This window comes from Gopherus flavomarginatus, chromosome 1 (assembly GCF_025201925.1).
Source record: "Gopherus flavomarginatus isolate rGopFla2 chromosome 1, rGopFla2.mat.asm, whole genome shotgun sequence".
Taxonomy (NCBI): domain Eukaryota; kingdom Metazoa; phylum Chordata; order Testudines; family Testudinidae; genus Gopherus; species Gopherus flavomarginatus.
Window position 1 is genome coordinate 158,683,387 of NC_066617.1, and position 27,951 is coordinate 158,711,337.

The following is a 27,951-nucleotide window of genomic DNA, read 5'->3' on the forward strand; positions in this document are numbered from 1 at the left end:
TTAATGATAGAACTACTTTCTTCTGTTTCTTTTTCTTCCTTTAAGGAGTTTCTGTCTCTGTCCGTCAGTCTCTGGTGTTGTTTTTCCAGAACTCCTTTCCATTTTGGGCTCCTTTACAATTCTTACTATTGGTTCTGATCAGCCACACCCTCTGTCAATCTAATCCTGGACTCCCCCCTGACAATTCATCTAATACTTCTCAATCTTGACCTGCAGCACCCTCTATTATTCCAGTTTTGCCCCTGTCTCCATCCAGCTCTGTCTATGCACCTCAATTCTGACCTGCAGCAACAAGCTGAGTATTTGCTGCTGAGCTACCATGTCAAACTGAATTTCTGCATTGTAGATCAAAGAGTGTTAATTAGAATTGCACTCAATGTATCTGAGCTTCATTGGCTCAGTATGGGTTGGAGGAAAGACTGTGACATACAGTAAATTTTCATATTCTGGAAATCTGTAAAACCTCTTCTCCTAAACCAACCCCCTTATCCCTATTTTCTGATTCCAGAGCATCCTGTTGATATATGGGACGTACCTGTCTGGTCTGACAGATAATGTCAGCGCTCCACCAGTGAATCAGTCCTTGATCCTCATTGTTGGGGTCAACCTCATTTTCCTTGCTGCTGGGACAGTTTTTTTAGTTAATTGGTTTTTCTACACTTGGCACAACCTAGTCTTTGGTTTTACATCTGGAGGCATCTTCATCTGTACAACCACAATCAATTGCTTCATCTTTGTTCCACAGGTATGAAACAAACTGTATTCTAAAGGCCTGGCCTGAAAGGTCTCCTCAGATATGAGCACACGTAGATAATGTGTTCTGAAATGCTCACTCTTTTTCTTCTGGGATAGCACAACAATACAAATATACAAAGTCTGGGAGGAAGCTCCAGCTGGCTCAGAGGCTAGAGTTGTGATATGGAGCCTTTCATCTTTAAGTGCTGATCATCAGATCAAATCCAACCAAGGTGGTGGCAACTAAAAAAACATTCCAGTCTGTTTGCTGGTCAGTGGCTTGTGTGAAATGAGTTTTGGGGCCTCTGGTTTTAAGCATTTATATTACACTCATTTATACCAGACTGCTTGGGCTTGGTTTCCTCTTGACTGAAAGCTGGGAATCTGGAAGTGGTGGTTTGGGAAAGGAGGTGGTATGCTGTACTGCTGCTTTCTTCCAAATCTGAGACCTGCAAACAATGCAGGAATCCCTTTCTTACATGACATACCAGACTGGGATGTGTTTGCCGAGCACCCCAGAAGGGGTTAGGGGAGGAAGTTGGGGTTTATCCCTGTCCTTGCATTCCTGGGGATCTGTGGTGTCTGCAGAGCGCACAGGATCTCAGGTCTGCAATTTCTTTTCAGTAAATGAAACCTTGCACTTCAGTTTTTGAATACTATTTCAATTAAATGTTGATAAATAGTGACTAAAATATCACCCCAAAAAAGTGACACTGCTTTCTCCTCTTTGGACCAAAGTGGCTCAGAAGCTGAAGAACTGAGCCAGATCTTGTGGAGTTTGAAGCTCTGGTTCCAGGGAGTTTGGACAACCACAGTAACCACATGGCCTCCATCCACATATCCACAAGGCAAATTTCCTTCTAATTCCTCCTGCCACCTCCCCAAAATATCCAGGGTGACTCACACCACTATCTACTTAATCCCAAGTCCACAGCAGCTCTGTCCCTCTGGTCAACCCCCAAGAATCCAGTAGCTATGTGTCTCTTCCCAATCCTTAATGAGTGCCTCCTTTCCCTCATGGTACTGGTGTTCTGACCCCTCCTCCACTTCCCACAGGGCCCTGGTGTCTCTGCTAATCTCCTCCTCTCCCCCTTCCCTCTCTGTGACTCTGCCTCTTATTTATGGGGTTTGGTAAAAAAAGTGGTCACTGCCATCTGCTTCTCCCCTGGGTAAGTGACCACCTCCCCACATATTGCTCCCATTGCAAATCCAGGGTGCTCCAGGAGCCATCAGAGGAGTTTGTGGAGTGGAAAAGGAGCAGGCAGATGGGCGAGAGGCTTCAAAGGAGACACTAGTTGTTTTTCTAACTCTCTGGCAGCCGTGGGCTCTTCCTGCCATGGGAGGGGTGAATTTGGCAGTTTCCCCCACCCTATTATTTCTCTGCTCTCCCCTTCCCTGCCCTGACAAGCAGCGATAGGAGGGGCAGCCCTTGGAGCCACCCCTAGACTTGTGACTACCAACCGCCACTGGATTTGGTCAATTCCCCTGCAGGGAATACTGGTGTTTGAATCAGAGGTCATAATATGAGAGAGTGAGCCCAGCACTATACATGGGTGTAAAGGGTCCGTCAACAGGCTGTTGTGCACATGGACTTGGACAACGGGATTGGTTACCGCTGGTGAATCTAATCTGTTCTGCTGAGGTTCTTATACCACACCCATCACCATAGTACTGAACACCTTACAGCCTCTACTCTGTCTCTCTTGTCCTTCTCTCTCTCTCTCTGCCATAGTGTTTCTCTTCCAGAGAAGCAGGGCAGTGAGCAAGCCTGCGTGCTGCAATGCAGGCAGGCAGCCTCACTGGGCTCTGATGCTTCCTGGGCTGACAGTGGGTTTTGCTGTCCCCTGGGACGTCTGCTCTTCTCCACACTCAGATAGTAAAGCCCAGCTCTCCAGTGTGGGAGGGGGAGGAGTGGGAGCTATTTTAAGAAAAGCTATTGGCAGGGCTGTGTTCATTGCTTCCTGTGTATTTCAGGAGGAATCTGCTGTGCTAGGCCACAGTCTGTCTGTGTTAATGGATGCAATCCGCAGGTTGCTATAATAAGAGGGAAAAGAAGAAATGGATGGTGATTGGTTTCTATATTGGTTAAAGAGTTGAGGGCTCAAGGGAATGAGCCGGGGAGGGAGAAACAGAGATAGAACTGTCTTAAACCAGGCCCAGGAAAGAGTGGGTCTGTGCAAGTGCATTTGCTAGCACCCCTCAATCTTGACCTGCAGCCCCTTGCCACTCTGTCTGTGAGACTCACACAGCACCACAAAACACCTCAATCCTAGCCTACAGAACCTCCTGCTCTTTCTGTCTACCCACAACTCATTCCTGCTCTGCATGATGATTCCTCCCATCTGGTACTTGCATTACTCCCCAAGCCCAGTTCTGTCCTCAGTGAAATATGGAAGCTACAGAGAGGGGTGACAAATACCCTTCTGTTCTGTTCAGCCAGACGGTGAGGCACTTTGGCTACCTTACTTTGTGTTCCCCACCTTGAGGCCCTTCTGTCTCAAACACTAAAATCTGCTTCTCCCTAAAGAATCCACCCAGATAGTGCTTTGCCCTCCTCTAGCACCTTCACTCCTGAGCTTCATCAACATGAATTAAACTTCACAATCCCTGGGGAGGTCTGTGAGCCCCATTCTACAGATGGGGAAATGGAAGCACAGTGAGAGGCAGCAGTTTGCCTGAGCCCACACAGCAAATTCATGTCAGAGCCAGGATATAACCTGGAACTTTTGATTTTCAGTTTCCATCTTCTACCACTAGATGACAGTTCTCCCTATAAAATCACCTGAGTGAACCCTGCCTTCGCAGTCTGTCTCCCTGGGCTGTCAGTTCAGTATAGTGCATGCTGCATTGTTATCTTCCACCTGCTCTGATGAGGACACTGGTGGTCAAATGATGAGGAAGAACAGGAGGAGGAGACTATGTTGCTGTGAAAGCAATTGATCAAGACAGTGGAGTGGGGACCAGATCATTGGAGCAAGATTCCTGGGACAGGGGAAAAAATTAACTAAACGGATTGCAGAGCCTGTCACTTTAGGGTGTCTCTTTTAATCTGGATTAGGTTAGTAGTGTCAAGGGTCATCTCTGGTGGCCCATGTGAAATTAATTAGTGGACAACTGACCACATCACAAAAGACACCCTCACAACTGATGCTTGCAGTCTCAAAGGGGAAAGCACTGAATGGACCACTGAGTTCCCCTTTCACTCCTAGGGAAGGTACCTTTTGTTTATAGCTGAGCCACATGGGTACGCGTGGAATAGAGGAAAGTTGACCTGCTGTTGCTTCCTGGGTAGTTCATGATCTCTGGTTAAAGGCAGTGACTCTCCAGGGCTGTTGATCCAGTGCCTTTCACAGCACTATATGCATATAAACATTTTTTTTAAGCTAGTGCAATTTTTTAAAAATACCTGTTTAAAATTCCATATAATAACAGAAGTACATAAAATAATGAAGTGCAGAGAGAGGCTAAATCATGTGCTCCTCTTCACTGTCATAATACAGGATTAATACAACCCATTTAAAGAAAAAGCCCATTGTATGATTAACCCATGGAACTCTCTGCCACTAGTTATCACAGAGGCCAAGAACTTAGGAGGATTTAAAAAGGATTGGCATTTAAATTGATAATGAAAACATCCACAGTTGCTATCTGTGATACATAAATGTATAAACCCTCATTCTGCAAGGCAAAAGCTAACTTCTGACAAGGGTTAGGCAGAAATTTTTGCAATAAGCAAATTATTCCATAATTGTCCATTACAAGGTTTCTTGCACCGTTCTATGAAATCCTTGGTACTTGCCATTGTTGGAGACAAGATAGTGGACTGGATGGCCTAGGGCTGGCAATTCCTATGTTCCTCTCACTAGCAGAATACATGTGCAAACTGAAGGATAACAAGTAATTACCTTTTATACCCAAATATTGATGAATAATTCCCAACTTTATTTCTTCCTGACATTGTGAGGTCAGGTCAGGTGCCTATTTCTTCTTCAGGAACTCATGTCCTCAATAACTTTGTCTAGGGAGGGCTGGAAGTTGCTCTGTGATAGATCAGCTTTGTCAGGAATCAGTTGTTGCAGTGGAATTGTCTTGATTAGCTAGACTGTAAGCTCTTTGAAACAGGGGGCAGATCCTCTCGGTAAAGTGCCTAGCATTCTGTTGGTGCTATTCAAATAATAATATCTTTTCAAGTAGGAGCTGATTTCCAGCTGTTGAGCTGCACCATGCAATTTATCATAGAGTTCCTGCATGCGCAGTTGTTCTGTTGCTGATCTGAGAGCTTGAGCTTTTTATCTAGCTCAAGCTTTGTAATTCACCTTTTGTTTTGTCGGCTTGATTTTCCTAATAGTTTTGCTCTTCCATCATTCATCTGAAATAGATGAACAGCTGGAGCCTGAATACACTAGGTTTTCATTCTGACACCAGTGGAAAAAAAGCAGATATTGAGTGGTATTGGTTTTCAACATATCATTCATGATTCAAGATTAATGTGTGAGACATTGTCTTTGTCTATTTCTGACTCAGAGGGGCCCTGGTTTACAACACAGTTAAAGACTGTAGCATAGGCAGGATCTAACTGTGTCTACACAAGCAGCCAAAACCAAAGGCTACACAGGATGGGGCTGAGGGGAGGATCAAGGCGCACGTACGTGAATTTACCCCTTTGTCTCTGTCTCTGTGCATGTCTGTGTCACGCCCTCTCTTTGTCTCTCCCTGCTCTTTGTGTGTGTGTGTGTGTGTGTGTGTGTGTGTGTCTCTCTCTCTGTATCTATCTGTCTGTCTCTCTGTGTGTATATATATTTCATATGTATATAATGGATGTTTGCACTCAACAGCTCAGGCAGTGGAAAGCCTTTGAGGAAGAACAGAACCAAACCATTAGCCACATAGCAAAATATTTTTCCAGCCCCAGCAAGAGCTTCCACTCCATGTACAGTGAAGAGCAGATCTGGCAGCTGATAGGGGAGAAGAACTCCATGCAACGGCTGCTTACTGAGGTAATCTGCACTCATAGGCAGCTCGTGCTAGTGGAAAGAGCAGTCCCAGCCATTGATCTCCCTCTGGCTCAGTGGCCAGCAGCTGTTGTCCTCCCTCTGCTGTACTCTCTCCCCGCCTCCCCCTTTGTCTGCTGAAGGATTTGTAGGTTAGAATACCCTCTGTCACAAACCGGTCAAAGTGGAGATTTCCCATTGCATCAGCTTCCCTCAAGAAATAATACCTGGAAAGGAATTTTTAAAAATGATTTTACATCTTTTCTCCAGATTATCAAACTTGATGCATAAATTAGGGAAACTGGCAGAAAAATGGCCTGATTTTTTTGAGCTCACACAAAGATCTAATTTAGCGGGGATGTGTCCTATCCCAAAAGGTCTCCGGCTTCCACTCCCTTTTGGCTTTCTCCAAATTATACAGCCAGAAGTGTTTTGGTTGTTAGAACAACAGTATGTTCCAATATAATTGGTGCAAATGTTTCTATATGCAATCTCTCAAATACGCGCATCTTGCAAATGTTCAAGGACATGTTGAGGTGCATCTAGGAAAGCAACGGGTTGCACATGCTTCACATTTCATTTTAAAGATGTGATTCTGCTATTTCAAACTATATTATTTAAAATCTGGAAGGTAATGGGGTAGAACTGTGCAGGACTAGAATTCTAGAAACTAGAGGAGATAGTTCTATATGGGACTTTGAATAATTGTCGCTGGATTCTCCGATCTGTACAAACAAGTGCCATTTCTGTACTGCAGTATAATGGTTTGCTTCCCAGTAAGTAGGCCCCAGTGGAGCAATTTTTTCCTGCTGCATTTTCTTAATGTTCCACTCTTTTGTCTCTAAAAGACATTTATCTATTCTAAATAGACAGCTCAAAGACTAGGTCTAGACTCAGGAATTAAGTTGCTCCAGCTACATCACTCAGGGGTGTGAAAAATCTACACTCTGAGCATCATAGTTAAGTCAACCTAATCCCTAGTGTAGTCAGTGCTAGGCAGGGGTGTTGGAACAGTTTTTATAGTAAGGGAGCTGAGAGCCATTGAACCAAACTAAACGCTGGATATGATGGAAACCACTTCAAGCCAGGGGGTACAGCAGCACTCCCAGCACCTCTAGTTACCACACCTGCAGTAGGTCAATGGAAGAATTCTTCTGTTGACCTAGCTATTGCCTCTCAAGGAGGTGGATTACCTAGGCCAATGGGAGAACCTCTCCTGTCACTGTAATGAGTGTTGCACAATAGCGTTTCAAGAGACAAGCCCAAAGACTGACACACTAGCATTTCCTCTGAAAAACAGACTGACTTCCTGACCTGTTTGCCTTTAAATCCTTAATCTTAATGTAGTATTAGCATTGTTTTCTGCACCAAATTTGATGTATTTATTTATTTATTTATTTATTTTTGATTTGTTACAGAAAAATGCTGTGATTGAAAGCCTCCAAGAGCAAGTGAACAATGCTAAGGAGAAGCTGATGAGGCTGATGTCTGCAGAGTGCAGCTATGATTCGATGGGCCTTGCTGTTCCTTCCACATCCTTCTCCATCTTGGCTCAGAACACAGATAGTCATGTTGAGTCCAGTGGCTGTGCCATGGAAGCTGAAGGGCTGCATGGAGACAATTTCCACCCTGGTCAAGAGCAGAACCCTTGGCGCTGTCCCAGTCTCCCACATACACAGTGCAGTCCAGTGTCTGTTGGCAAACAAGTTTGTGTTGGTATCATCCAGAACCATGAACATATAAAGCACCAAAACACTTCACCAGAAGATCGAAGTTGCTATGAGGCACTGTTTTATAACCCTATGGACATCTCCGAATACAGCTCGAAGGATGGCCAAGAGCAATGGAGGCCTCCAAACAACAAGAAATGTATCGACAATCCACCAATACCATTGAGCCAGAATCTCTCAGCAGTTGATGGGAGAGCAGAGCAACCAGAGAGCTCAGCAGCAACCAAAGAGCAGCCCTCAAAGGTCAGTGAAAAGTTGCAGGAAATCTTGCAAGAGCTGAGCAATGGCAGCATAGTTAGTGCCCAGGCATCACCCAAGGGGCCTAGGCAACCGAGCCACAATGCAGAACATGAAAAGAGTGCAGCCTGGAGACCCTGGGAGAGTTACACAGGCATCTGCACTTACCTTAGTCCTTACAGGACAAGACGGCGAAGAAGAAGAATCCCAGTCCATCCACCTTCCACCTACTTTCCTGCGTCCATAACCCCACAAGCGTGGTGTCTCACGAACAAGCCAGTCAGCAGGACACAGAGCGGACAGAGCACTTGGAGCCGTGACGGATTAACTCAAACATCTCTGGATAAAGCAGGTGACACAAGTGATGGAAGGTTCCTCTATCAGCCATCACCCTCCTCATCAGTCATCAACAAAATGTCCAGCTTCCAGCTGAAGCATAGGAAGAACTGGCCTGAAGAACAAAGCCGTGAAGGGAACGGCCTAGTTTCAAACAAACACCAAGGCTCTGCCCAAGTGAAGAACTCCAGTGCTCTGCTGTATCCTCCCCATCCCCTCAGCCTCCAGCAGCAGCAGGGGAATGCTGGGAGGGACCTGGAACAACCTCTTGTGCCTTCCTTGTGCCTTTATCCAGACTCTGACTCCAGTAGCAGCTCGGAGGAGATGTTCAGCTGCTGCCACAGGCCTCACTGTGAAATCTGCTTCCACAGCCCTGGTGACTCCAGTGACAGCTGCACCACTGACACAGACCCAGAGCCTGGCGGGTCCCTAGCCCACTGGACAAAGCTTTATGGCAGGCCTCAGCCCATTGTGAACTTCAAAGATGATCTGAAACCTACGTTGGTGTAAATGTAAATGAAGACATCCTATTCCAGAGGCATTCCCCCAGACAAATAGCGTTTTAAACAGTATGGAATGAACGCACCATCTGAGGAAAGTGGGTTGCTCAGAGAATTGGGAATGGGATATAAAGGCTCAGATTTATAAAGCTGCTTAAGTGCCTAATTCCCACTGAAATTAATGGGAGTTAGGTGTCCAAGTACCTTTGTGAATCTGGGCCAAATCCTTTACTTATCTAGGATGCTAATTCAGATCCAGTCTAGGTCAGGTGTGACTGACAGTCACAACCATCAGATAGCTGATTAGTGGTATTGAAATGAATTGGCTGTTTTAATCCAGTTGCTATGGACAGGTGCTGACATCACATACAAACTCATCACACTAATTGGCCTTCTTGTCAGCACTCTGAGCAAGGAGGTCAAGGATTGAATTGACCAGGCTGACTGTACTACCCTCTCATCTTAGAGGGCTCCTTCTGGGTAGAAGGTGATTTGCACAGATGGGGAGCAGTGTATGGGGAAGACTTGAATAGCTTTGACCCATGCTCTTCCTGCTCTGTACAGCACACAGCTAAACAGAGACTTTCAGTCCCCCGGAGTTGTCAGTGTGGAACCTTTCATCAACATTTCATTCAATTAGAATTTGTAAAAAAGAAATCTGGAATTATTTTCACCTTGGCATTCAGCCTTAATGAGCTAGTCTCTCAACACAGCAAGAATCTGGGGGTGGCAGAAAACACTAGACTTCCTATTTTTGTTTTGTGGTCTCTAAGCAAGCTAATGAAATCCAAGGCTGACTTCTCCAGATCTGACTTTGTATTTCACTCAGTTTAAATATACAGCAGCAGGTAGATACTGAGCAGAGTTGAAGGGGGAAAGCAGAAAAAGCTTGACAGCACTGCAGATGTTTTTTTAAAATTGGGTTTGTGCCCTTTTGTGCTTCTTTATGGTGGACACAATAGGTGAGAAAGGTTTGAAGTTTCTTAGTATTTTCTGCTCATGTCTACCTTAGATATATCAGGAATATCAAACCTGGTATCCCTGCTTTTGCTGGAAGACCTCTTGGGGGAGACAACCTCAGATAGTTATTGCGATCTGACACGTCTTTACATAGGAGGAGAGGGGTGCTGACATTTGGTTGAATGGAGGTCTGTGTTAGACAGGCATCAACAAAAATGAAACAGTTTTAAACAATGTAAGTAAAAATCCCTTTTCAATTACTCTCTGGCAATGTCAGAATTCTACTAGTGTTCTAGCCCAGGGGTTCTCAACCTTTTTCCTTCTGAGGCCCCTCAGGATACTATAAAAACTCCATGGCCCACGTATGCCACAATAACTGGTTTTCTGCATATAAAAGCCAGGGCTGGCGTTAGGGGGTAGCAACCAGGGCAACTGCCTAAGGCCCCATGCCACAGAGGCCCCCATGAAGCTACATTACTCAGGCTTCAGCTTCAGCCCCAGGTGACGGGACTCAGAGCCCTGAGCTTCAGCCCCATGTGGTCGGGCTTGAGCTTTCTACCCTGGGCCCCAGCTCGCTCCAGTCCAATGTCTTTCTACTCTGGGCCCCAGTCTAATGCTAGCCCTGCTTGGCAGCCCACCTGAAACCTGCCTGTGGCCCCCCAGAGGGCCCCAGACCCTGGCTGAGAACCACTGCTCTAGCCCACATAGAATCTTCCAGGCTTGACAAGGCCTGGATTTCCAAGGTAAAAACAATGAAAAATGTATCTTTTGAAGAAAAATATCCCACCTTTCAGCCCTGCTTTGTCCATAATAAAGACACAAACAAGAACACCATCCCAATTTTGTTTTCCTTCACTTGTCACCCCTAACAGTTAAAGAAAACCAGTTTCCCTCTAGCTGTATTCATTCCTGAGCTGCTGTTCCCATATCTGTCTAAGTGTCTGGGGCTGCCCAGCATGACAGTTCTGTTGCTGATTAAATGCATTGAATAGGTGGAACCTACTGACACAAAGTAATCACACAGCATGGGCCACCTATACAGGTGCACAAGGTAGGGAAGAAACAAAAGACTTCTCTCAGTGCACCCCAGCACTGGGGCTGGCACCAGCTCCCCTGGCATACGAGGCGCCCTAAGGAGGTTGGGGGACACAGAACAAAAAGATACAGCAATATGCCCTCTCCCTGTTTGCTCGTGACCTCCAGCAGGCATTAATGCATAGGGGCTGGCAGTGCTTCCACAGGGGAGAGGTGCAGAGTTAATTTAAATCTGTGGACAAGCCCCAGCTGAGCTCTGCATGGCCAACCATACCTCTTGCACTGAGGGGAAGATGCTAGAGCCTGGTGCAAATGTGTGGTGCATAGAATAAAATTTTGCTGATGTTTTATTTATAGCCATTATTTTTTGTGACAGGCTGCTTGGAGCTCAGCTCGGCCAGCTGGAAGTCACTCCAGCTCTGTCTCTTGTAAAGCTGGGACACCCTAAGGGACAAGTGCAGCCTGCAGAGACCTAAGCAGTGGCCTCTGGCCGAGCTTTCCCTGCAAGTGCAGGCAGTGTGCACACATCTGAAGGACTCAAACATACCATGGCGGTTCTTCCATTGAGGCAGGTGCTGCTACAAGGCTCAGCAGATCTCGGGATGCTCATGGATATGCAAATCAGAGGAAGCCCACAGAACTCGGGGCAAATTGCCAGGGAGTTCCTTAGTGCTGTACAGTTGGGGCACCCCTCTGAGGCACTGGCAGGTGTGTGAGCATCTGGTGGGTATTTTACACCAGATAAGACAGGGAACGTTATTGGCAAGAGCAAACAGTCCCTAGCCTTAGGCAGCTGAGCCTGGAAAAAGTAGCCATAGTTCTGAACTCTGACCAGGGAAGACTGCTGCTGCCCTGCATCCCCTCCCAGCTCTCCATCCCTTTGCTGGTGGCTCCACACAGGATGGGGAGCTAGAGTAGGGAGGCAGCAGCTGCATGCATCCCACCCGAACTGCAGTGTAGCAAGTGTGTAACTTGCTTGGAGACTGAACTGTACTTCTGGGCCCCAGTCACCTGACCAAGGTCAGGATTACAAAAGGTCAATAGCCTTGTCATGTGGGCAGTGTTGGTGTCTAGGATGCCACCCTGTGCAATGGACAAGGCTGGCTACAAGTGAAAAGGAGGCGGTATAAAGCCTTTTGTTATTATGGGGTCTTTGTGCTGGGCACTGTACAAACACAGACAAAACTAGTCCCTGCTCCAAAGAGCTTGCAATCTAAGACTGTCTTCCTAGGAAGGATACATTTTCTCGCTGTCCTCTGAGCCAGCAGCAAAGAATGCGACCACTGTCACATGGGACTCAAAAGGCAGGGAAAGTGCCTGCTCCGAGTAACCCCTGGCAATCCCTTATTCTGCTTGCCAGGGTTCTATAACTCTTTCACAGCGTGAAGAACATTTTAATAGAGAGGTTGTGACTTCACATCCCTGTGGCAACTACGGCATTTGCTTACATTGAAAATAACATTAAGAAAGTATTTCATGGATATTTAGCATCTTGTAATGCAATTTAGCGGCTGCAAAAGAGAAGAGCCAGCTCTCTGTGGTCCACCAGCAAGTGTTCTACAGCCACCAGTGGTTCACAGACCACAGTGTGGGAACTTGTGCCCCATGCCGTCCTTTACGTGCTGCTACCATTTTGCATGCGCCAGATATTGGGCTGTCTGTGGGTTTGGGAACAAGCTGGGAAGAGGACTCTCATTAAGAGGGTATCTCATTCATTTATTTTGTCCAGTTAGCTTGATTTGTACTTTACCTTTGGTTAATTTATACTTTCCTTGGTTTCTATTTCTCTTAGCTTGTTCAAAACATTGTTTAAAATTAAAGGTATTTTCACCACAGTCTCTTGCAGTGACGTTTGTGTCTCTTACTTCCCTGAGTGGTTGTAGACCCCTGGAAGATAAAAATCATACTACTACTAGTAGCAAAGGAATGTTCCTGTGTAGCTCAAGTAGACAGGACTTGTGTCTTAGAAGCAGGAAAGTCCTGGGTTCAGCGTCCATTCCTGCAGCTAGGAGCATAGGTAGGGGTCTAAACCCAGGACTGTGTGTCATCCCTGATGCTGGATAATTCACTTCAACTTGCAGTCCCTCAAGCTTTTAATTCTGTAAAATGGGCATAATTCTTACTTTCTTGGGGGTGAAGGGTTGGGAGGAGTGATTCACTGGTGCCTGTACAGTGATTTATTCTGTTCAATAAATTACAAACATAAATTTTTAAATCATTAATTGTATTTATTATTTAATTATGATTTAGCTGCTGACTAAGTATATGGACAGACAGTTCTCCCTTCCCTGTATTCTCCATTCTATGCCTCCTGGTAGAGAATGAATCGCTTCTCTATGGTCCCTGTTACACTTTGCATGGCCCAGCTGGATCCAGAGTTCCTGACCCTTTCCCGCTCTGCTCTTTTAGGTGCTAACAAGCCCATATCCATTCCAGCATTGCACTATCCAGCCTTGCAGTGAGGCAGTGATTATTGTGTTTCTGCTGAAAAGGGTTTTCTAGAGGAGCCTGATAACAACTTCCCCCTCGACTATCACTTGACACGAGGAAAAAACAAACTTCAAAAGATAGAAGGAAGACAGAGCAGCACTCTGCCGTGCTCCCCAGAGCAAGCTCATTGGGGTACAGGAAATGTGCACTGGTTCTGCCCCTAGAGCATGTTATTAACAATAACTAGCATTTTCATATCACTCCGCATCTTCTGAGCGCTTTGCTTATTATTACCCAGTGGTAGATAATAGCTCTATCTCTCTATAATAATGGGGAAACTGAGGCCCTGAGTGGTAAAGTGACTTGTCCAAGACCAAACAGTGAACCAGTGGCAGAGCTGGGGCTAAAATCCTGGAACCCTGGCTACCTTGAAATCCTGCATTTTGGAAGTCAATTCCTGACATCCAACACCTGCCACTATTACAAGGACACAAGACTAGTCCCCAGGTGAACTCAGAGGCATCATCCTCCCTTCTAGAAAGCAACATTTGTTGGAAGGGAGTTTAGGACACTCTCTCGCAGGAAATGATAGTAAAGTGTCACTTTATAAGTAAATTTTGGTCAATTGGACAAAACAAGCAGGCAGCACTAACACAGTGACATTTAGGACACTTACTGCAACTCTTGTAGCTTATATGTAAAAAATAAAACCTACTGTGACTCTGTTTAATGAAACAGTCTATATATGTTATGGCAGCACAGATAGTGAGCTCTTTGGGGCAGGGACCTGGCTTGGATTTTCTGTGCATCACTTTACAAACCTGAGAGTATTGTAAACTACTAGTACTACTGACTTGCAGTAATGTTATTAAAAGTAAGACGATATCACCCTACTCAGAGTGTATTTGTGGGTAGTTGGGATGACCCACAAAGCCAGCACCAGTTTAATCTAAATGATCCCTACAGTTTACTCAGTGGATATCTTTTTATAATAAATTCCATTAAAAATATATCAAAATAATGTTAAGGTTGCCTGGTTAAGAACACAAAAGTCAGGAAATGCTGAGTTTAACGGTAGCACATGTAACCTTCATTCTCCTTACAATGCATTTCAAGTGTTATTACACTGTAGACCACATCTTACTAGAGTGAGTGTGTTTTTGATACCTTCCTTCCAGGATCACACAACATCCCTGTTGCAGCTACAGCAATGGTCAACACTGAAATGTATGATTAGGGAAGCACTTGGTGTATTTTTCGCTGTCTTTGTGAAAGTTAGCAACTGAAAAGCAGGAGGAGAGCTGAGCCACGCCACGCCACGCCACTCTCTGCACTTCAGCAGCAAGTGCTCCATGGACCACACTGTGAGACTCACCGTGTTACAACACAACCTGTAATTATGCAATCACATTTGGCAAGAGCCCAGGCTCATTCACTGCCCAGCATTTGTCATGTACATTGATCCATCACCAGTATCGATGGATTCACTACAAATCTATATAATGGTAATCGCAATCAGAAGGGGATGCGAATGAAGGCACAGAGCAGCCTGTATGACCCATCTCATTCACTGTGTTCCCTGCATCATTCAGCGCACGCGCTCTGATCTGTTACTAAAAAGGTTATTCATTGGGAAACATCAGAATGGCATATTGGAAGCATCAGTTTGCCCCTCTGCCAGAGCCATGCTATTGGCACAAGTGTCTCAGCCCCTGATGTGCCTCGGGAGCATCTTGGTGTCTCCAATAGCTGAGAAAGTCTATCAGTACCTACTACAACTAGATTAGGAGGCTCAGTGGCACCTCAGTGTGTCTCAGGCAGTCTGCAGGGAGGGAACATGAACAAACAAATGTTTTAGTATCATGGTAACCTCCAATATATCAGGATACAGTCACTTTATCATGCAGAGCAAATATAAATAGCTGGGAAGCCTATGAGGGGTATTTGTCAGTTTTCAGGGAGAATGCAAAACTACATACATGAGCTAAATCAAATAAGCCAGGAAGATGCTTAAAACTAGAGAGCTACAGGAAGTAATGTGGGCTAACACCTCTGCATCTTGTATTTGTAGCAATGCTGGGCAGGGCCTTGAATCGTGAGTTTCCCTATAAATAATTACAAAACATAAAAGCCCTTGTTAGAACACAGCTATTTTTTAGCTGCTTACTCAAATAATAACGATGCTGGATAAAGACTGATTTTCCTCTGACAGTTAAATCTCCCTCGGTGGTGGATTACAATGGTTGTAAATATCCGCTCGTTAGCCCATTACAATAGTTTTCATACCAATAATAGTACATCAAGTACTCTCCTGCTTCTTAATCCAGCCCCCATGCTGCTCTGATGGAGACAGCGATTTCCCAGTTCTCAGAATATTTGGTATCCGGGTCCTTCAGTAAATCGGCTGTGCAGTCCTTCCTGTCCCTATACACACTGCATTAACTGCTCAACTACTGTGTCATAGGATAAATCCTTTGGGTTATACTCTGCCCTGCAATACAAAAGCACTGAGCTCTCACTAACTTGTATTACAGCTACATGACTATATCTGAGGGCAGAATTTGGCCCTCAAAATAAAATAACAACAGAAATAGGCCCTGGGGAAGAAATGTGGTCTATTGGTTAAAGGAAAGAACTAGGTGTCAAGAATGTTGGCTTTGCTGACTGATTTGTGTAACCATGGAAAAATCACAAACTTTCTGAACGTTAGCTACTGTCTCTGGAAAATGGGGTTAATAATGATTTTAAGCTTACTTAATACACATTTGAAAAGCACTTTGAGGTCCTCAGCTGGTGGATGCTAAAGATGTGCTGAACATTATAAGAGCAACAGCATGAGAGGACATGTTCCTACTCATTCCAGACAACAGGCCTTGGGTCATAATTAAGAAACCAAAACATCTGTTCAGGAAATGAATAAGCAACCAAAAGAGCATGAATTGGGGGAGAAATGAAGGGGAAAAAAAGCTGAGATGTCAGCTCTGGAGATCTCTGTCTTCTCTCCAGAGAGATCCAATACAATTTAATGTTTAGATAATGACCACTTACTCTGTGAGGGTCAGTTTGTAATCATCGGTTTCAATGAATGCAAATGTACTTCTTTGTGTGGTTGTATTATGTGTTTGTACACGTAGAGCTAGAAAATTTCAGTTATAAGGGTCACCTGACTACTGGCTCAAATTGGAACGTAACCATAGGCTAACTAATGAGCCAAGAGCCGTTCTTACATTCAGAAACATATCTGCTACTGTAAATTTGGGATTTCTATCACACACCTATGTGGCGATTTTGCAGACCCCACTGAAACAACACCAAGAGCAAGCTAGAGAGGTCTGGTGAAGTATTTCAAAATCTCTGCCGATGGGAACTTGCCTCACTGTGCAATCAGACTGCAAGTGGCCATGGTCATGGAAGTAAAACAGAGCCTTTTATGCTGGAGCAGCAGCATCCTGTTTATTTAGTGGCACTGGGCACGCTTCCTCATAATCCAGAAAGTCGACAGTCTTGCAGCAGAAGGGGAAAGTTATGTTTCACGGTGACCAAAACCTACCATGGCTGCTCAAAATCCAGAATTTTAAAAAGAATTCATAGGATTTAGAGATTAGTTGCCAACATCTGTGCATCTGAAACCTGGACAACTGAGATTTTGCCTCTCCTTTTACAGGATTATGGTAAAATAATTTCCCTTTGTGACCAGTCTGGGTTGTTTTGCTGCAGAGTCAGAAATGAGACACTGACTTTTAAAGATCTTCCTTCCCACAGGGGTGATGGGTGAAAGAACAGGTCACAGCTTTGTTCTGCTGCAACATGTCTGGAACTGTTGAGAGAGATCTTTTCATTATAGCAAAATCTTCAAGTTCTCAGGGTTTTTCCAGGTTTGCAATCTATCTATGTTGCACAGAAGCAACCAGAATGCCTGGTGCCTGTAGCTGTTTTAAGAGCATTGGCTTAAAAATGGTAGACAGCGAAAGTTGCCCTTGTAATGGACAGTTCTGCTGAACACAACACAGAACTGTCTATGTGCATCATAAACATTGTATCTCTTCCCACAAAATCAGCAAATCTGACACAGCCCCAAGAGCACAGTATCAGAAATGCATTTACAATAGCAAGCAAGATGATTGATGGGAGAGATCCGGATGATTCATTGACTGGGGTGGAGGTCATTCAACATATTCCTTTATTTGAAACAGCCCATTGTATTTTTGTCACTGTCTATGCTGCAAGTCCAGAATGGAGTACCATTAAGTATTTTTATGAGTGGGATATTTGTGACCAACCAGTTGATTAAATCAATTAATTTTAGGACACTAGAGATCATATGAAATTGTGCTGGCTACAGGCTGAGATGCCATCCTGGGCTAGAGAGAGTTAAAGGCCAGATGGTCCCACTTGTTCTGGGTTGCTCTGGGTTTGGTTTTAAAAAGGGGGAACTCCAGTGGTGGAAGCTGGGAAGGGAAAGAGTGTAGGCAGGTATGGACAGTCAGGAACTAGAAGCCTTGCTGGGAGGCAAGGTATGGTCTGAGGACTGTGGCTGGCCAGACTCGGTTGCTGAAGGAAGGCTCAAGCCAGGAAATCAGTGACTGAACCTGAGCTTTCTTTGTGAAAGGCACGGAGTCTGGTGTAATGGCTGACTCTGTATATTCATAGATTCCAAGGCCAGAAGGGATCATTGTGATCATCTAGTCCAGTGGTTCTCAAACTTTTGTACTGGTGACCCCTTTCACATAGCAAGCCTCTGAGTGCAACCCTCCCCCCTTATAAATTAAAAACACCTTTATATATATTTAACACCATTATAAATGCTGGATGCAAAGTGGGGTTTGGGGTGCAGGCTGACATCTCCTGACCCCCAGTTTGAGAACCTCTGATCTAGTCTGATCCCCTGTATAACACAGGCCATAGAACTCCCCTAAATAATTTCCAGAGCAGATCTTTTAGAAACATCCAATCATTTAAAAATTGTCAGTGATGAAGCATCCACACCCATTCTTATTCCAGTGGTTAATTACTCTCACCGTTAAATTTTGCACCTTATTTCCAGTCTGAATTTATTTAGCTTCAACTTCCAGCCATTGGATTATTATACCTTCCTCTGCTAGACTGAAGAGCCCATTATCAAATAGTTTCCCCCCATGTAGGTACTTGTAGCCAGTAACCAAGTCATCCCTTAACCCTCTCTTTGTTAAAATAACTAGATTGAGCTCCTGGAGTCTATCATATAAAGGCAGGTTTTCCAGTCCTTTAACCATTCATGTGACTCTTCTCTGATAACCTCTCCAGCTTATCAATATCCTTCTTGCATTGTTGACACCCAGAACTGGATGCAGTACTTTAGCCACGGTTACCCAAGTGCCAAATATAGCTGAGGCAAAATAACCTCTTTACTCTTACTTGAGATTCTCCTGTAAATTTATTCAGGTGACCTTTCCTGTGGGAAACACTAGCACCACATGCTTTGGAGTTTGAAATTTAGCAGAAATTTGGCCTTTGTGCCAGACTTCTGCCTTGTTCTGATCCTGTGAAAATCTACCCAAATTTGGCCAAGCTATGGAAAAATCTTAGCTTGCACATGCTCAGTGGTGACTTTTTAGAAAGTTTAGTGGCTACGATCTCTGAAGAGTCTATGCACCCTGAGCATGCTCCATCTCCTCATAGGTTCTAGGGCTGACCAGACTGCACGTGTGCCAACCCCAGAGAGCTACTGAGCACGCTCCAGCCCAAGGCTACAGGGGTAAAATCTGAAGTTCTCTGTAGTTGCTGTGGTGCTAGGCAACAGAACTGAGAACCTGTTTCTCTTAGAATATCAGGGTTGGAAGGGACCTCAGGAGGTCATCTAGCCCAACCCCCTGCTCAAAGCAGGACCAATCCCCAGACAGATTTTTGCCCTGATCCCTAAATGGCCCCTCCAGGATTGAACTCACAACCCTGAGTTTGGCAGGCCAATGCTCAAACCATTGAGCTATCCTTCCCCTCTCTTGTGCTTTCAAAGACACATGCTCCCACCCCATCCCCTGCTGGTGCCTAGGCAGTGTGGGGAAGGAAGCTGCCCGGCTTGAACACAGTGGGGACAAGAGTCAAACGAAGAAGAAGGGAAAGGAGAAGACTGAGATGAAGAGCCTGGTGAGACTGGGACTGAAGGGTGGGGAAAGAGAAAGTAGGACTGGGAATTAGGGGGTGGGAGACTCGGAGCAGGTGAGGGACTGATTTGTGTGGGGCGGAAGATAGATCTGAAAAGGAGCTGGAGTGTGGGGGAAGCTGGTTGGGCAAAGAGATAGGGGGAAAGAGCTATGTATGGGGTGGAGGTGAAAGAGACTAAGATTGGATGAGGAGCCTGGTGAGGGACACAGGGATGCAGCAAGAATGGGACTGGGATGAAGAGCTAGGGGTAGGGAAGAGACAGGTCTGTGGCAAGGCAGAAAGGGTGTGAAACAGGCAAGAGGGTCTGTGCCCACTAGAAGACACTCCCCTCCACAGCTGGGAATGGAACCCAGGATTCCTCAGTCTCACCATTCCTTTGCTGGCAGCAAATAGCTATGAAACCCACCGCACAGTATGTCTTATATCCCTTTGGTCCTGGTCCACATAGAGGATAACATCCTACTACTGCTAGCAGTTACTTCATTACTTCAAGTGGCAGAGGTCTGTGTGATGGATTGAAAGGTTTCAGCCCTGCTTATGACCCTGTCATAGCATTCCTTCTCAGATCTGAACCTTAGAGTTCAGAAAATGAGACACTAGCACCTGAATCCTCTAAGCTTAATTACCAGCTTAGATCTGATAGCACTGCCACCACCCAAAAATATAGTGTTTTGGAGCACTCTGACCTCCCCAACCTTCCCTGGGGACCCCAAGAACCCAGATCCCTTGGATTCTTAAAACAAGGAGAAATAAACCATTCCCCCACCTTTCCCCCTCCCAGAATTTCCCTCCCTGGGCTATCCTGAGAGATACTGATCCAACCTCTTAAATCACTATACAGAGAAGCATCTCCCTTCCCTTCCACAAAGAGGGAAACAGATTCAAGGAAAACAGAGAGAGATTCTCTCTCTCCTCCCCCCCCCCCCCGTCTCCCCCACCTGTCCTGGTGAGTTATCCCAATCCCCTGGAATAAAACAAGGGAAACAAGAAAAAAAATCAATCAGGTTCTCTAAAAAGAAACCTTTTAATAAAAGAAAGGAAAAAGTAAAGAATTCTCTCTGTAACTTCAAGATGTAAATATTACAGGGTCCTATAGCTTATAGACACCTGAAAGAGACTTTCCTCCCAGTACCAATACAAATCAAAATATTCCCAGCAACTACACATATAAAAGTTAACCAGCCAGATCCACAATTGCAAATAGAGTAAAACAATCAAAAAACCTAAACCGCCTGTTTTTACTTACTATTTACTTACTATTACCAAAAGAAACTTAGAGAGCCTGTAGTAATGCCTGGTCTCTCTCAGACTCTCTGAGAGAAGAAGCCACAACGGACAAAGAACACACACAAAAGCTTCCCTCCGCCCAAATTTAAAAGTATCTTGTCTTCTGATTGGTCTTCTGGTCAGGTGTCCTGTTCCCTGCTTGTAACCCTTTACAGGTACAAGAGACATTAACCCTTAACAATCTGTTTATGACAGACCCATTCAGGGATTTTTTTTTTTAAAGTTTCCTTTTAAAAAGCCCAGAAAACTATGATAAAAGAGCATTAAGGTCGCAAAATCAAGCCCCCAAAAGTTAGGAAATACCAGAATTAAGTTTGCTTGTGTATCCTTAATTTGGCCCGCTTGTGCATATGCATTAGTATACAATCTTTATGTAATCACATACTGTTTTTCCCTGCCTCATTTAGCGCACCAGTGTTTCCCACCTCTCAGATGAGTGCTCTAGCCACTTGACTATAGAGTCATTCTCAATGTCTCTGGCCCAATTAATATTGGATTATTTATACAAAGTGGAATGGCTTCAAGAACAGAATAGGAGAGAATTATCCCATGGTCTAGTCACCTCATCTAAGAGGTGGGAAAACCCTGTTTAACTCCCTTTGCCTCATGAGGCAGAAGGGGAAATTGAACTATGGTCTCTCACCTCCTGGTTAAGTATCTTAACCACTGGGCTAAAGGTAACGAGGAAGGCTGGCCCCTCTTTTGGCTGTCTTGTGTAGAGCCAGGTGTGCTCTGAGCACCCTACCAGATCAAGCCCTGCAGGTGACATAGGTGCTGCCCTGCCTATCTTCACCTGGTTTGAGTATCATGATGGGTGTTAGGTGTGAGATAGACATCTGGACACCTGCCTGAGGTAGCAGCACCCACGCTTAGAGGCAGAAACTTAGGCACCTACTGGACCTTTTACTGCAAAAACGTAGGGACCAAGTGTGGGTTTTGTGGATTGCAGTGGTGCCTAAAACTGGGACTTAGCCACCTAAGTCTGGACTGTAGGTGCCTAAGTGCCTTTGTGGATCCAGGACTGAGTTCTTGGCCTCAGTGACATTCTGTGGCACTGAGTTCCACAATCTAATTACACATTATATGAAAAGCAGAGCCATCCCGTCCATAGGACAGACCAGGGCAACTGTCTTAGGTCAGACGTGTACCCGGAAGCCTCCTGCTACAAGACAAACCCAAGAAGGAAACCAACAGAACTCCACTGGCCATCACCTGCAGTTCTCAGCTTAAACCTCTCCAATGCATCATTAGGGATCTACAACCCATCCTGGACATTGATGCCTCGCTTTCACAGACCTTGGGAGGCAGGCCAGTCCTCGCCCACAGACACCCCCCTAGCCTTAAGCATATTCTCACCAGCAACCACACACCGCACCATAGCAACTCTAACTCAGGAACCAATCCATGCAACAAACCTTGATACCAACTCTGCCCACATATTTACACCAGGGACACGATCACAGGACCTAACCAGATCAGCCACAACATCACCAGTTCATTCACCTGCATGTCCACCAATGTTATATATGCCATCATACGCCAGCAATGCCCCTCTGCTATGTACATTGGCCAAACTGGACAATCGCTATGTAAAAGGATAAGTGGACACAAGTCAGATATTAGGAATGGCAATATACAAAAACCTGTAGGAGAACACTTCAACCTCCCTGGACACATGATTGCAGATGTTAAGGTAGCCATCTTACAGCAAAAAAAACTTCAGGACCAGACTCCAAAGAGAAACTGCTGAGCTTCAGTTCATTTGCAAACTTGTCACCATCAGCTCAGGATTAAACAAAGACTGTGAATGTCTTGCCAACTACAAAAACAGTTTCTCCTCCCTTGGTGTTCACACCTCAATTGCTAGCAGAGGACCTCACCCTCCCTGATTGAACTGACCTTGTTATCTCCAGACTGATTCTTGCCTGCATATATATACCTGCCTTTGGAAATTTCCATTACATGTGTCTGATGAAGTGGGTATTCACCCACGAAAGCTCATGCTCCAAAACATCTGTTAGTCTTAAAAGTGCCACAGGACTCTCTGTTGCTTTTTACAGATCCAGAGTAACATGGCTACCCCTCTGATACTTGTCTTGGGTCCCGTGCTTTGGGCGGCCCTGCCCTTCAGGTGGATGCTGGGGGGGCAGGGTGGCCCGGGGGACTAGTAGGGGGCCTGGCACTGGCAGCAGGGGTCAGGCCCATGCCCTGCACTCACTGGCCCATGCATTTATTTCTTTTTCTTGCCTGCGGCCCCCCCCCAGGCTCGAAATCAGTCTCTGTGGCAGCAGCAGCGAGCGACCCGGCCCCAGCCCACTCTGCTCTGCTGGCTCCTGACGTTGCCTGCTGCTGCAGAGTCTTAGCACCCCCCAACCACTAGTGGCAGGGCAGGCTGACCCTGCTCTTCTGCCTCAGATAGACCCTTCCCTTTTTTGGCAGGACCCTCCACCAGTACAGGGGGCCCCCTCACCCCAGCACAGGTGAGTGCCAGCCAGTAGTCTCCCTTATCCCTCACCCAGCACTGGTGTCCGCCTAGTACTCCACACCTCCCCCTTCCACTGCCCTTTCTCCCCTCTCCCAGCACTGGGTGGGGTCCTCCAATGCCATCTCCAGGCCAGGGACAGCCCTTATCACCCCCCTGCCTCAGGGTCCTCCTTGCCTTTCAGCTCTCCAGTCTTGGGGTCCCCCTCCCTGCAGTACCAGGACTTGGGGTCCAACAACTCTGTTCTCTCTACCACCCACCAGGACAGGGGTCCTCCATCCATCTGCTTTTCTGCCTCCCCTCCCCTCCCCCTCCCAGCCCCACGAGAAAACAGATCTTAGAGCCCCTCCTAAATGCTGGAGGGTCCTGGGGTTTCCCAGAACCAGGGCAAATATAGACCCTCCAAAAGCCACCCAATTCCCGAGATATGGGCTCTCAGTGTTGCGAAGGTGTAATTATACTTAAAAATAATCCACGGACGGTAGCAAGACCATACACACCTGGGAAGTGAGTTTGCTGCAAAGAAGTCCAGGAAGGTGGATTTCAGAATGTAAGCAGTGCGACACTGATTGCAATCTGTGATTTTTTTAAAATTATATGAACTTAATAATTATTAAAAAATTACAATATAATATAACATTATAATTATACAGCTGGGCACTATCAATACTGAACCTGTGGCCAGCATCTGCCCTTGAAGTTCACTGTAACTAGATTTCACAGGACTTAACTTTTCAGTGGTAAAGGATTATAGTTTCTGTTCCTGTTAGTTCATGAGATCCAGACCTTAAACAATCTCTGGTCCCTTGGACTACTTAGAAACATAGGTAATTTCCCAGAAAGACCAGAATACTTCCAGCAAGCATCCTTGGCTACGCTGCGCTGGGGTGAGCAAAGGACCATTTTGAGTTAGTTTGTTTATTTTTAAAGCAGTATTTCTACTTGGAAATAAAGTTGTTATAAAGGATAGGGTTTTAGTTACCCTCGGCCAGGTCTGCATTAGAAATGTTTGCTGGTATAGCAATTTCAGTTAGGGATGTGATTTTTTTCTCAATACTTCTATGCTGGGAAAAGTCCTAGAGTAGACAGAGTTATACTGGCAAAAAAAGGGCTTTTGTTTGCTCAATGAACCAGTATAAGCTACACTGTCAAAAACACTTTTTTGTTGTTGTTGTTGAAACTGTATATGCATTAAGGGTTTTTTTGCCATATAACTACACCAGCAAAATATAGACTAGGTCTTACTTATCCTTTTTCAGTTTTTGGTAAACAGATCTGATAGATGGGTACCATGCTTATGTGGTTTGATATCTATGGGATGAAGAAACCTGTACTAGGTTTCCCTTGTCTCTGAGATGAGCAAAGTGCTGAGCAGGACCATTTTGAATTAATTTTAAACTTTATCACACGGTTCTTCAATTTATCACACACCATTTACCAACTCCTCCTGTTCTGCTCTGTTTGATAATCCCAGGCTACTTCTAGCTTTCCAAACCTAGTCTAAGCAGTTTCTCATCTTGTTTTTTAAAAAGCAACCTTTCACAGAAATGTCTCCTTTCCTCAGCTGTGGAATTTCTCCAGAAAAATTACCCAAGGCGTAGGACAGGCACCATTCAGTGCAGTAGCTGTGACAGATTGGAAGTCTGATCGTCTATGGCTTGGCAGAGATAGGAATGGTAACTTTATATAAATACACACTGAAGATTCACAGCTTCCCCCCAACACTTGCTTCTAGGAAATTCCCAAGATACTAGACATTAAATCTTAACATTGTTACACTATTTTTGGACATTTTTAAGACATCTCTGGTCCCTGTAGAGCCAAACTCAAGGTAATTTAGACATTAGCCTTAAAGTCAAAAGTTACATAAAAGTACCCCAACTCCATTTTTAAACTCTTTGAAACATTCATTCCTGTTACACCTGCGGCACACAGAAAATGCACAAGGGTGTGCTTTGATTGACAGGCTTTACTAGCAGAGCACAGGTGTGGCTCATGCTTAATGCCACCACGCCACATGCCCCCTTAACATTTGCCAGCCCCCCTCCTGTACCACCTATTCCGTGCCAAGCCCCGGGAAGGGAACAGGTGCAGAGTTACACCTTCGTCAGGAGAGGGCACTGCACGCGCAGTAGGCAAAGCTGGCGGCCGTGAGGGGCTGTGGGGTCAGGCTGGCTCGGCACAAGGAGCGGGTGCCGGCGCGCACAGGGCAGAGCTCGGTTGTGGCTGGTTGTGTCCCTGCAGCTTCCAGCACGTGACACAATCTTTAACGAAAGATGCAGCTTTCATTGCTGGAGACGCCCGACGCCCCCGGCAGAGCCAGGGCTGCGCTGGCATGTCCCGGCCGGGAGCCGGGCTGGCGGGGCCCTGGGCCGCCCTGTGTGCGGCCCCTCCCGGTGCCACGTTGTGCTGCGCGGGCGGAGCCAGCGCCCCCGACTGCTGCGTCCCCTTCTGCCGCCTCGTCGGGTCACGGCGGGGTGTGGGGGCGGCGCCTCCCCTCCGGCAGGAACTGGCTCAGCGCCGCCCGGGCCCCTTCGGCCCTCCCCCAATAGGGATGCGCGTTACAGGCAGCCCGTCGCTGGAGACTGGTACCGCGCAGAGAACTGGCCGACTTCCTCATCGCTCTTAGCCAATCACATGACAAGTTACAGCACCCTGCCCGGATAGCCAATCAGCCTCAGCCGCTCAGCGCCCCAGGCTTCAGTTTGAAGCCCTGTAGAGGGACTGAGCGGCTCCTGATTGGCTTCAGGAGAAAGCTCTTTCCATTGGATCGGCTCGCGGGGCTGCTAGGGCGGCGGCAACGTCTTTTGATTGGGTCTCTGATGCTCTTCGGGTAGGTTCGGCTATTTCCGTAGCGGCCTAGCGATTGGCTCCGATGTATTCCGGATGTTTCCGTTCCCGCTCGGTGATTGGCCCCACGCTGGTGAGGTTATTACCGTAACCACCGCTGGATTGGCTCCGATGTGCTTCGGGTGTTGCCGTGCGGGGGCCTCGGGCGGTTTGACTGGGTATTCACGGAGCCTGCTTAGGGCCGTTGCGCAGCGTAGGGCGGCGGCGGGGATAGGCGGCTGCGCGGCTTTGGCGCACGCACACACAGAGCGCAGCAGCGGCAGCAGGAGCCCGGCACGGAGCGGCGGCAGCAGCGGGGACAAAGGGACTGACCGGCGCGGCCGCGGGGGCTCCCGGCAGGACGCAGCACTTTCCGGCGCCGGAAGCGGCGCGGGGGGGACCGGCAGGAGGGTCTGGCCGGGTCGGCGGGTCCCATGTGCCCTGGGCGCCCAGGGGAGCAGCCGCCACCGCCAGGGCTCTGAAGCCGGCTGAGGAGGAGCTGGGGCCGGGAGCCACCGCCATGGCCTGTGCCGCCGCCTCCGGCCGCCGCCCGCATTGCAGCCGCCCCAGCGTCAGCCGCCGCCCGCTGCCCCTGCGGGCGCTATGAGGAGCCGCGCCGGAGCCGTCGCCTCATCCCCGCACTGAGGAGCCGGAGCGAGCGAGGACGCCCGACCGCTTCACTCCCCTACTCCGCCCGCGCCGGATCCTCTTCCAAGCTCGCGAAGCAACGAGCAGACTCGGAGATCCTTGCGCGGGAGAAAATAGTCCCGTCGCTGCTGCCTCCCGAAGAGGCGAGGGGGGCGAAGGAGAAAACCCAGCGAGGGAAGACGAGGAGCTCGGCTGTAGCTTGCGCCCCATGTGACTGGCTCTCAGGGTGAGGGCAGCAAGGCCTAGCAACCCCCACTGTTTCCCAGGCCGCAGCAGGAGCAGCATCGGGGGGGCTCGTGTGCTGGGTGGAGGCAGCTGTTGGACCCAGTGGTGCTGCTGGGAAGGATGGTTTTATAAACGAGGAGTGAAGAAGCCCTGAGAAGAGAGATCCAGAGGGGGAGAGGATTTTCCCTGGGGGGGGAGGAGGGCTGGAATTTAATGTTGCATTTTTGATCCCTCTCCACCTGAGAAAGAGGCACGCACACCAACCACCAGGAAGAGAAGAAGGCGAAAGGAAGAAAGGAGGAGAGGTGATCAGAGGGGGAGAAAGAGAGACCATGTCAGGGCGGCCCAGAACCACCTCCTTTGCAGAGAGCTGCAAACCAGTGCAGCAGCCTTCAGCATTTGGCAGCATGAAAGTTAGCAGTGAGTATTGATTCCGCACCCACACCCTGTGCAGATTAAACATCGGGTTTTTAAAAGAGAAATTGCACTGTTGTTTGTCAGTAAACCTAATTGTGTGAGGGATTCTGGGCTGGTCAGTGGAAGAAGATCTAGACTGTTTCTAGCACTGGATGAAACAGCTCCCTTTCCCTCCCCCTCATTAACCTTGAATAGGCACGCACCATGGTTTCCATTTGGGCCTGTTTTACAAAAAATATTTGTTTGGTGCTCCTTTCTGCCTCTTATCTGTAACAATATTGTTGTTGGTTTGACCAGCTAGTTAAAGGGGTATATTTCAGTTGCAATTTGGTTTTAAAGAGCTATGTGCTGCATTTCTGTCTATGGATCAATGGAGGGAAGGAAATGAATTACATGCACATGTGATCATTTCACATGTTTGTACAGTTATGCTTCTAAACATTTTCTGTTGTGTGATGCATTGGAAAGTGCAATGTTTGCTGTATGTATGCACCCACAACTGGGGTGTGAGCACTTTTTTTGTGCAAGCTTAGCAGAAGGCTTAGAAAGGACTATTCCCATAATATCTTGTGTTTCAGGCTCTGTTAAATGTGCTGTGGAAAAAAATTCCTGAATATGATGTATGTGAACACATTGAACTGTTAGAAATACAGGATGTTCTTTTTCATTATCTTTCAGAATTTGATTTTTTTTTTTTAAAGGATGAGGGTCCTGTGGCCCCATTCTAAACAGTAGTATTACATGTATATTGTAGATTGGGTAAGTGGTTTAATATGTGCTCATCCTTGATCTCCCAGCTAATGGCATTAGGATTTTGAGGAGAATTAGAAATATATGTAATCCTATTAATCAAAAAGATAAAGTGTTGGAGGAAAAAGACCCCATTGTGTGTTTCTAAAGATCAGTTACATATTTATAACCTGGAATTTGTTGATTCTTGGTTTAAATATATCCATATGCAAAGGTAA

General features: G+C 46.5%; 2 protein-coding genes across 9 annotated transcripts in view; both read left to right on the forward strand.

Moving 5' to 3' along the window:
* The window catches only part of GPR156 (G protein-coupled receptor 156), a 54,777-nt gene extending 42,602 nt beyond the window's left edge, over nucleotides 1-12,175 (forward strand). For all 5 annotated transcript variants that reach the window (XM_050957642.1, XM_050957651.1, XM_050957660.1 and 2 more), the window contains 3 exons: nucleotides 509-745; nucleotides 5,571-5,732; nucleotides 7,145-12,175. In XM_050957642.1, the coding sequence (XP_050813599.1) occupies nucleotides 509-745; nucleotides 5,571-5,732; nucleotides 7,145-8,539 (1,794 nt within the window). In that variant the 3' untranslated portion in view covers nucleotides 8,540-12,175. The remainder of the gene's footprint in view (nucleotides 1-508; nucleotides 746-5,570; nucleotides 5,733-7,144) is intronic.
* Nucleotides 12,176-25,836: 13,661 nt separating this feature from the next.
* The window catches only part of GSK3B (glycogen synthase kinase 3 beta), a 256,101-nt gene continuing 253,986 nt past the window's right edge, over nucleotides 25,837-27,951 (forward strand). For 2 of the 4 annotated variants that reach the window (XM_050959745.1, XM_050959759.1), the window contains exon 1: nucleotides 25,837-26,986. In XM_050959745.1, coding sequence (XP_050815702.1) covers nucleotides 26,899-26,986 — 88 coding nt within the window. In that variant the 5' untranslated portion in view covers nucleotides 25,837-26,898. The remainder of the gene's footprint in view (nucleotides 26,987-27,951) is intronic. The other 2 variants (XM_050959735.1, XM_050959753.1) reach the window with 2 other exon arrangements.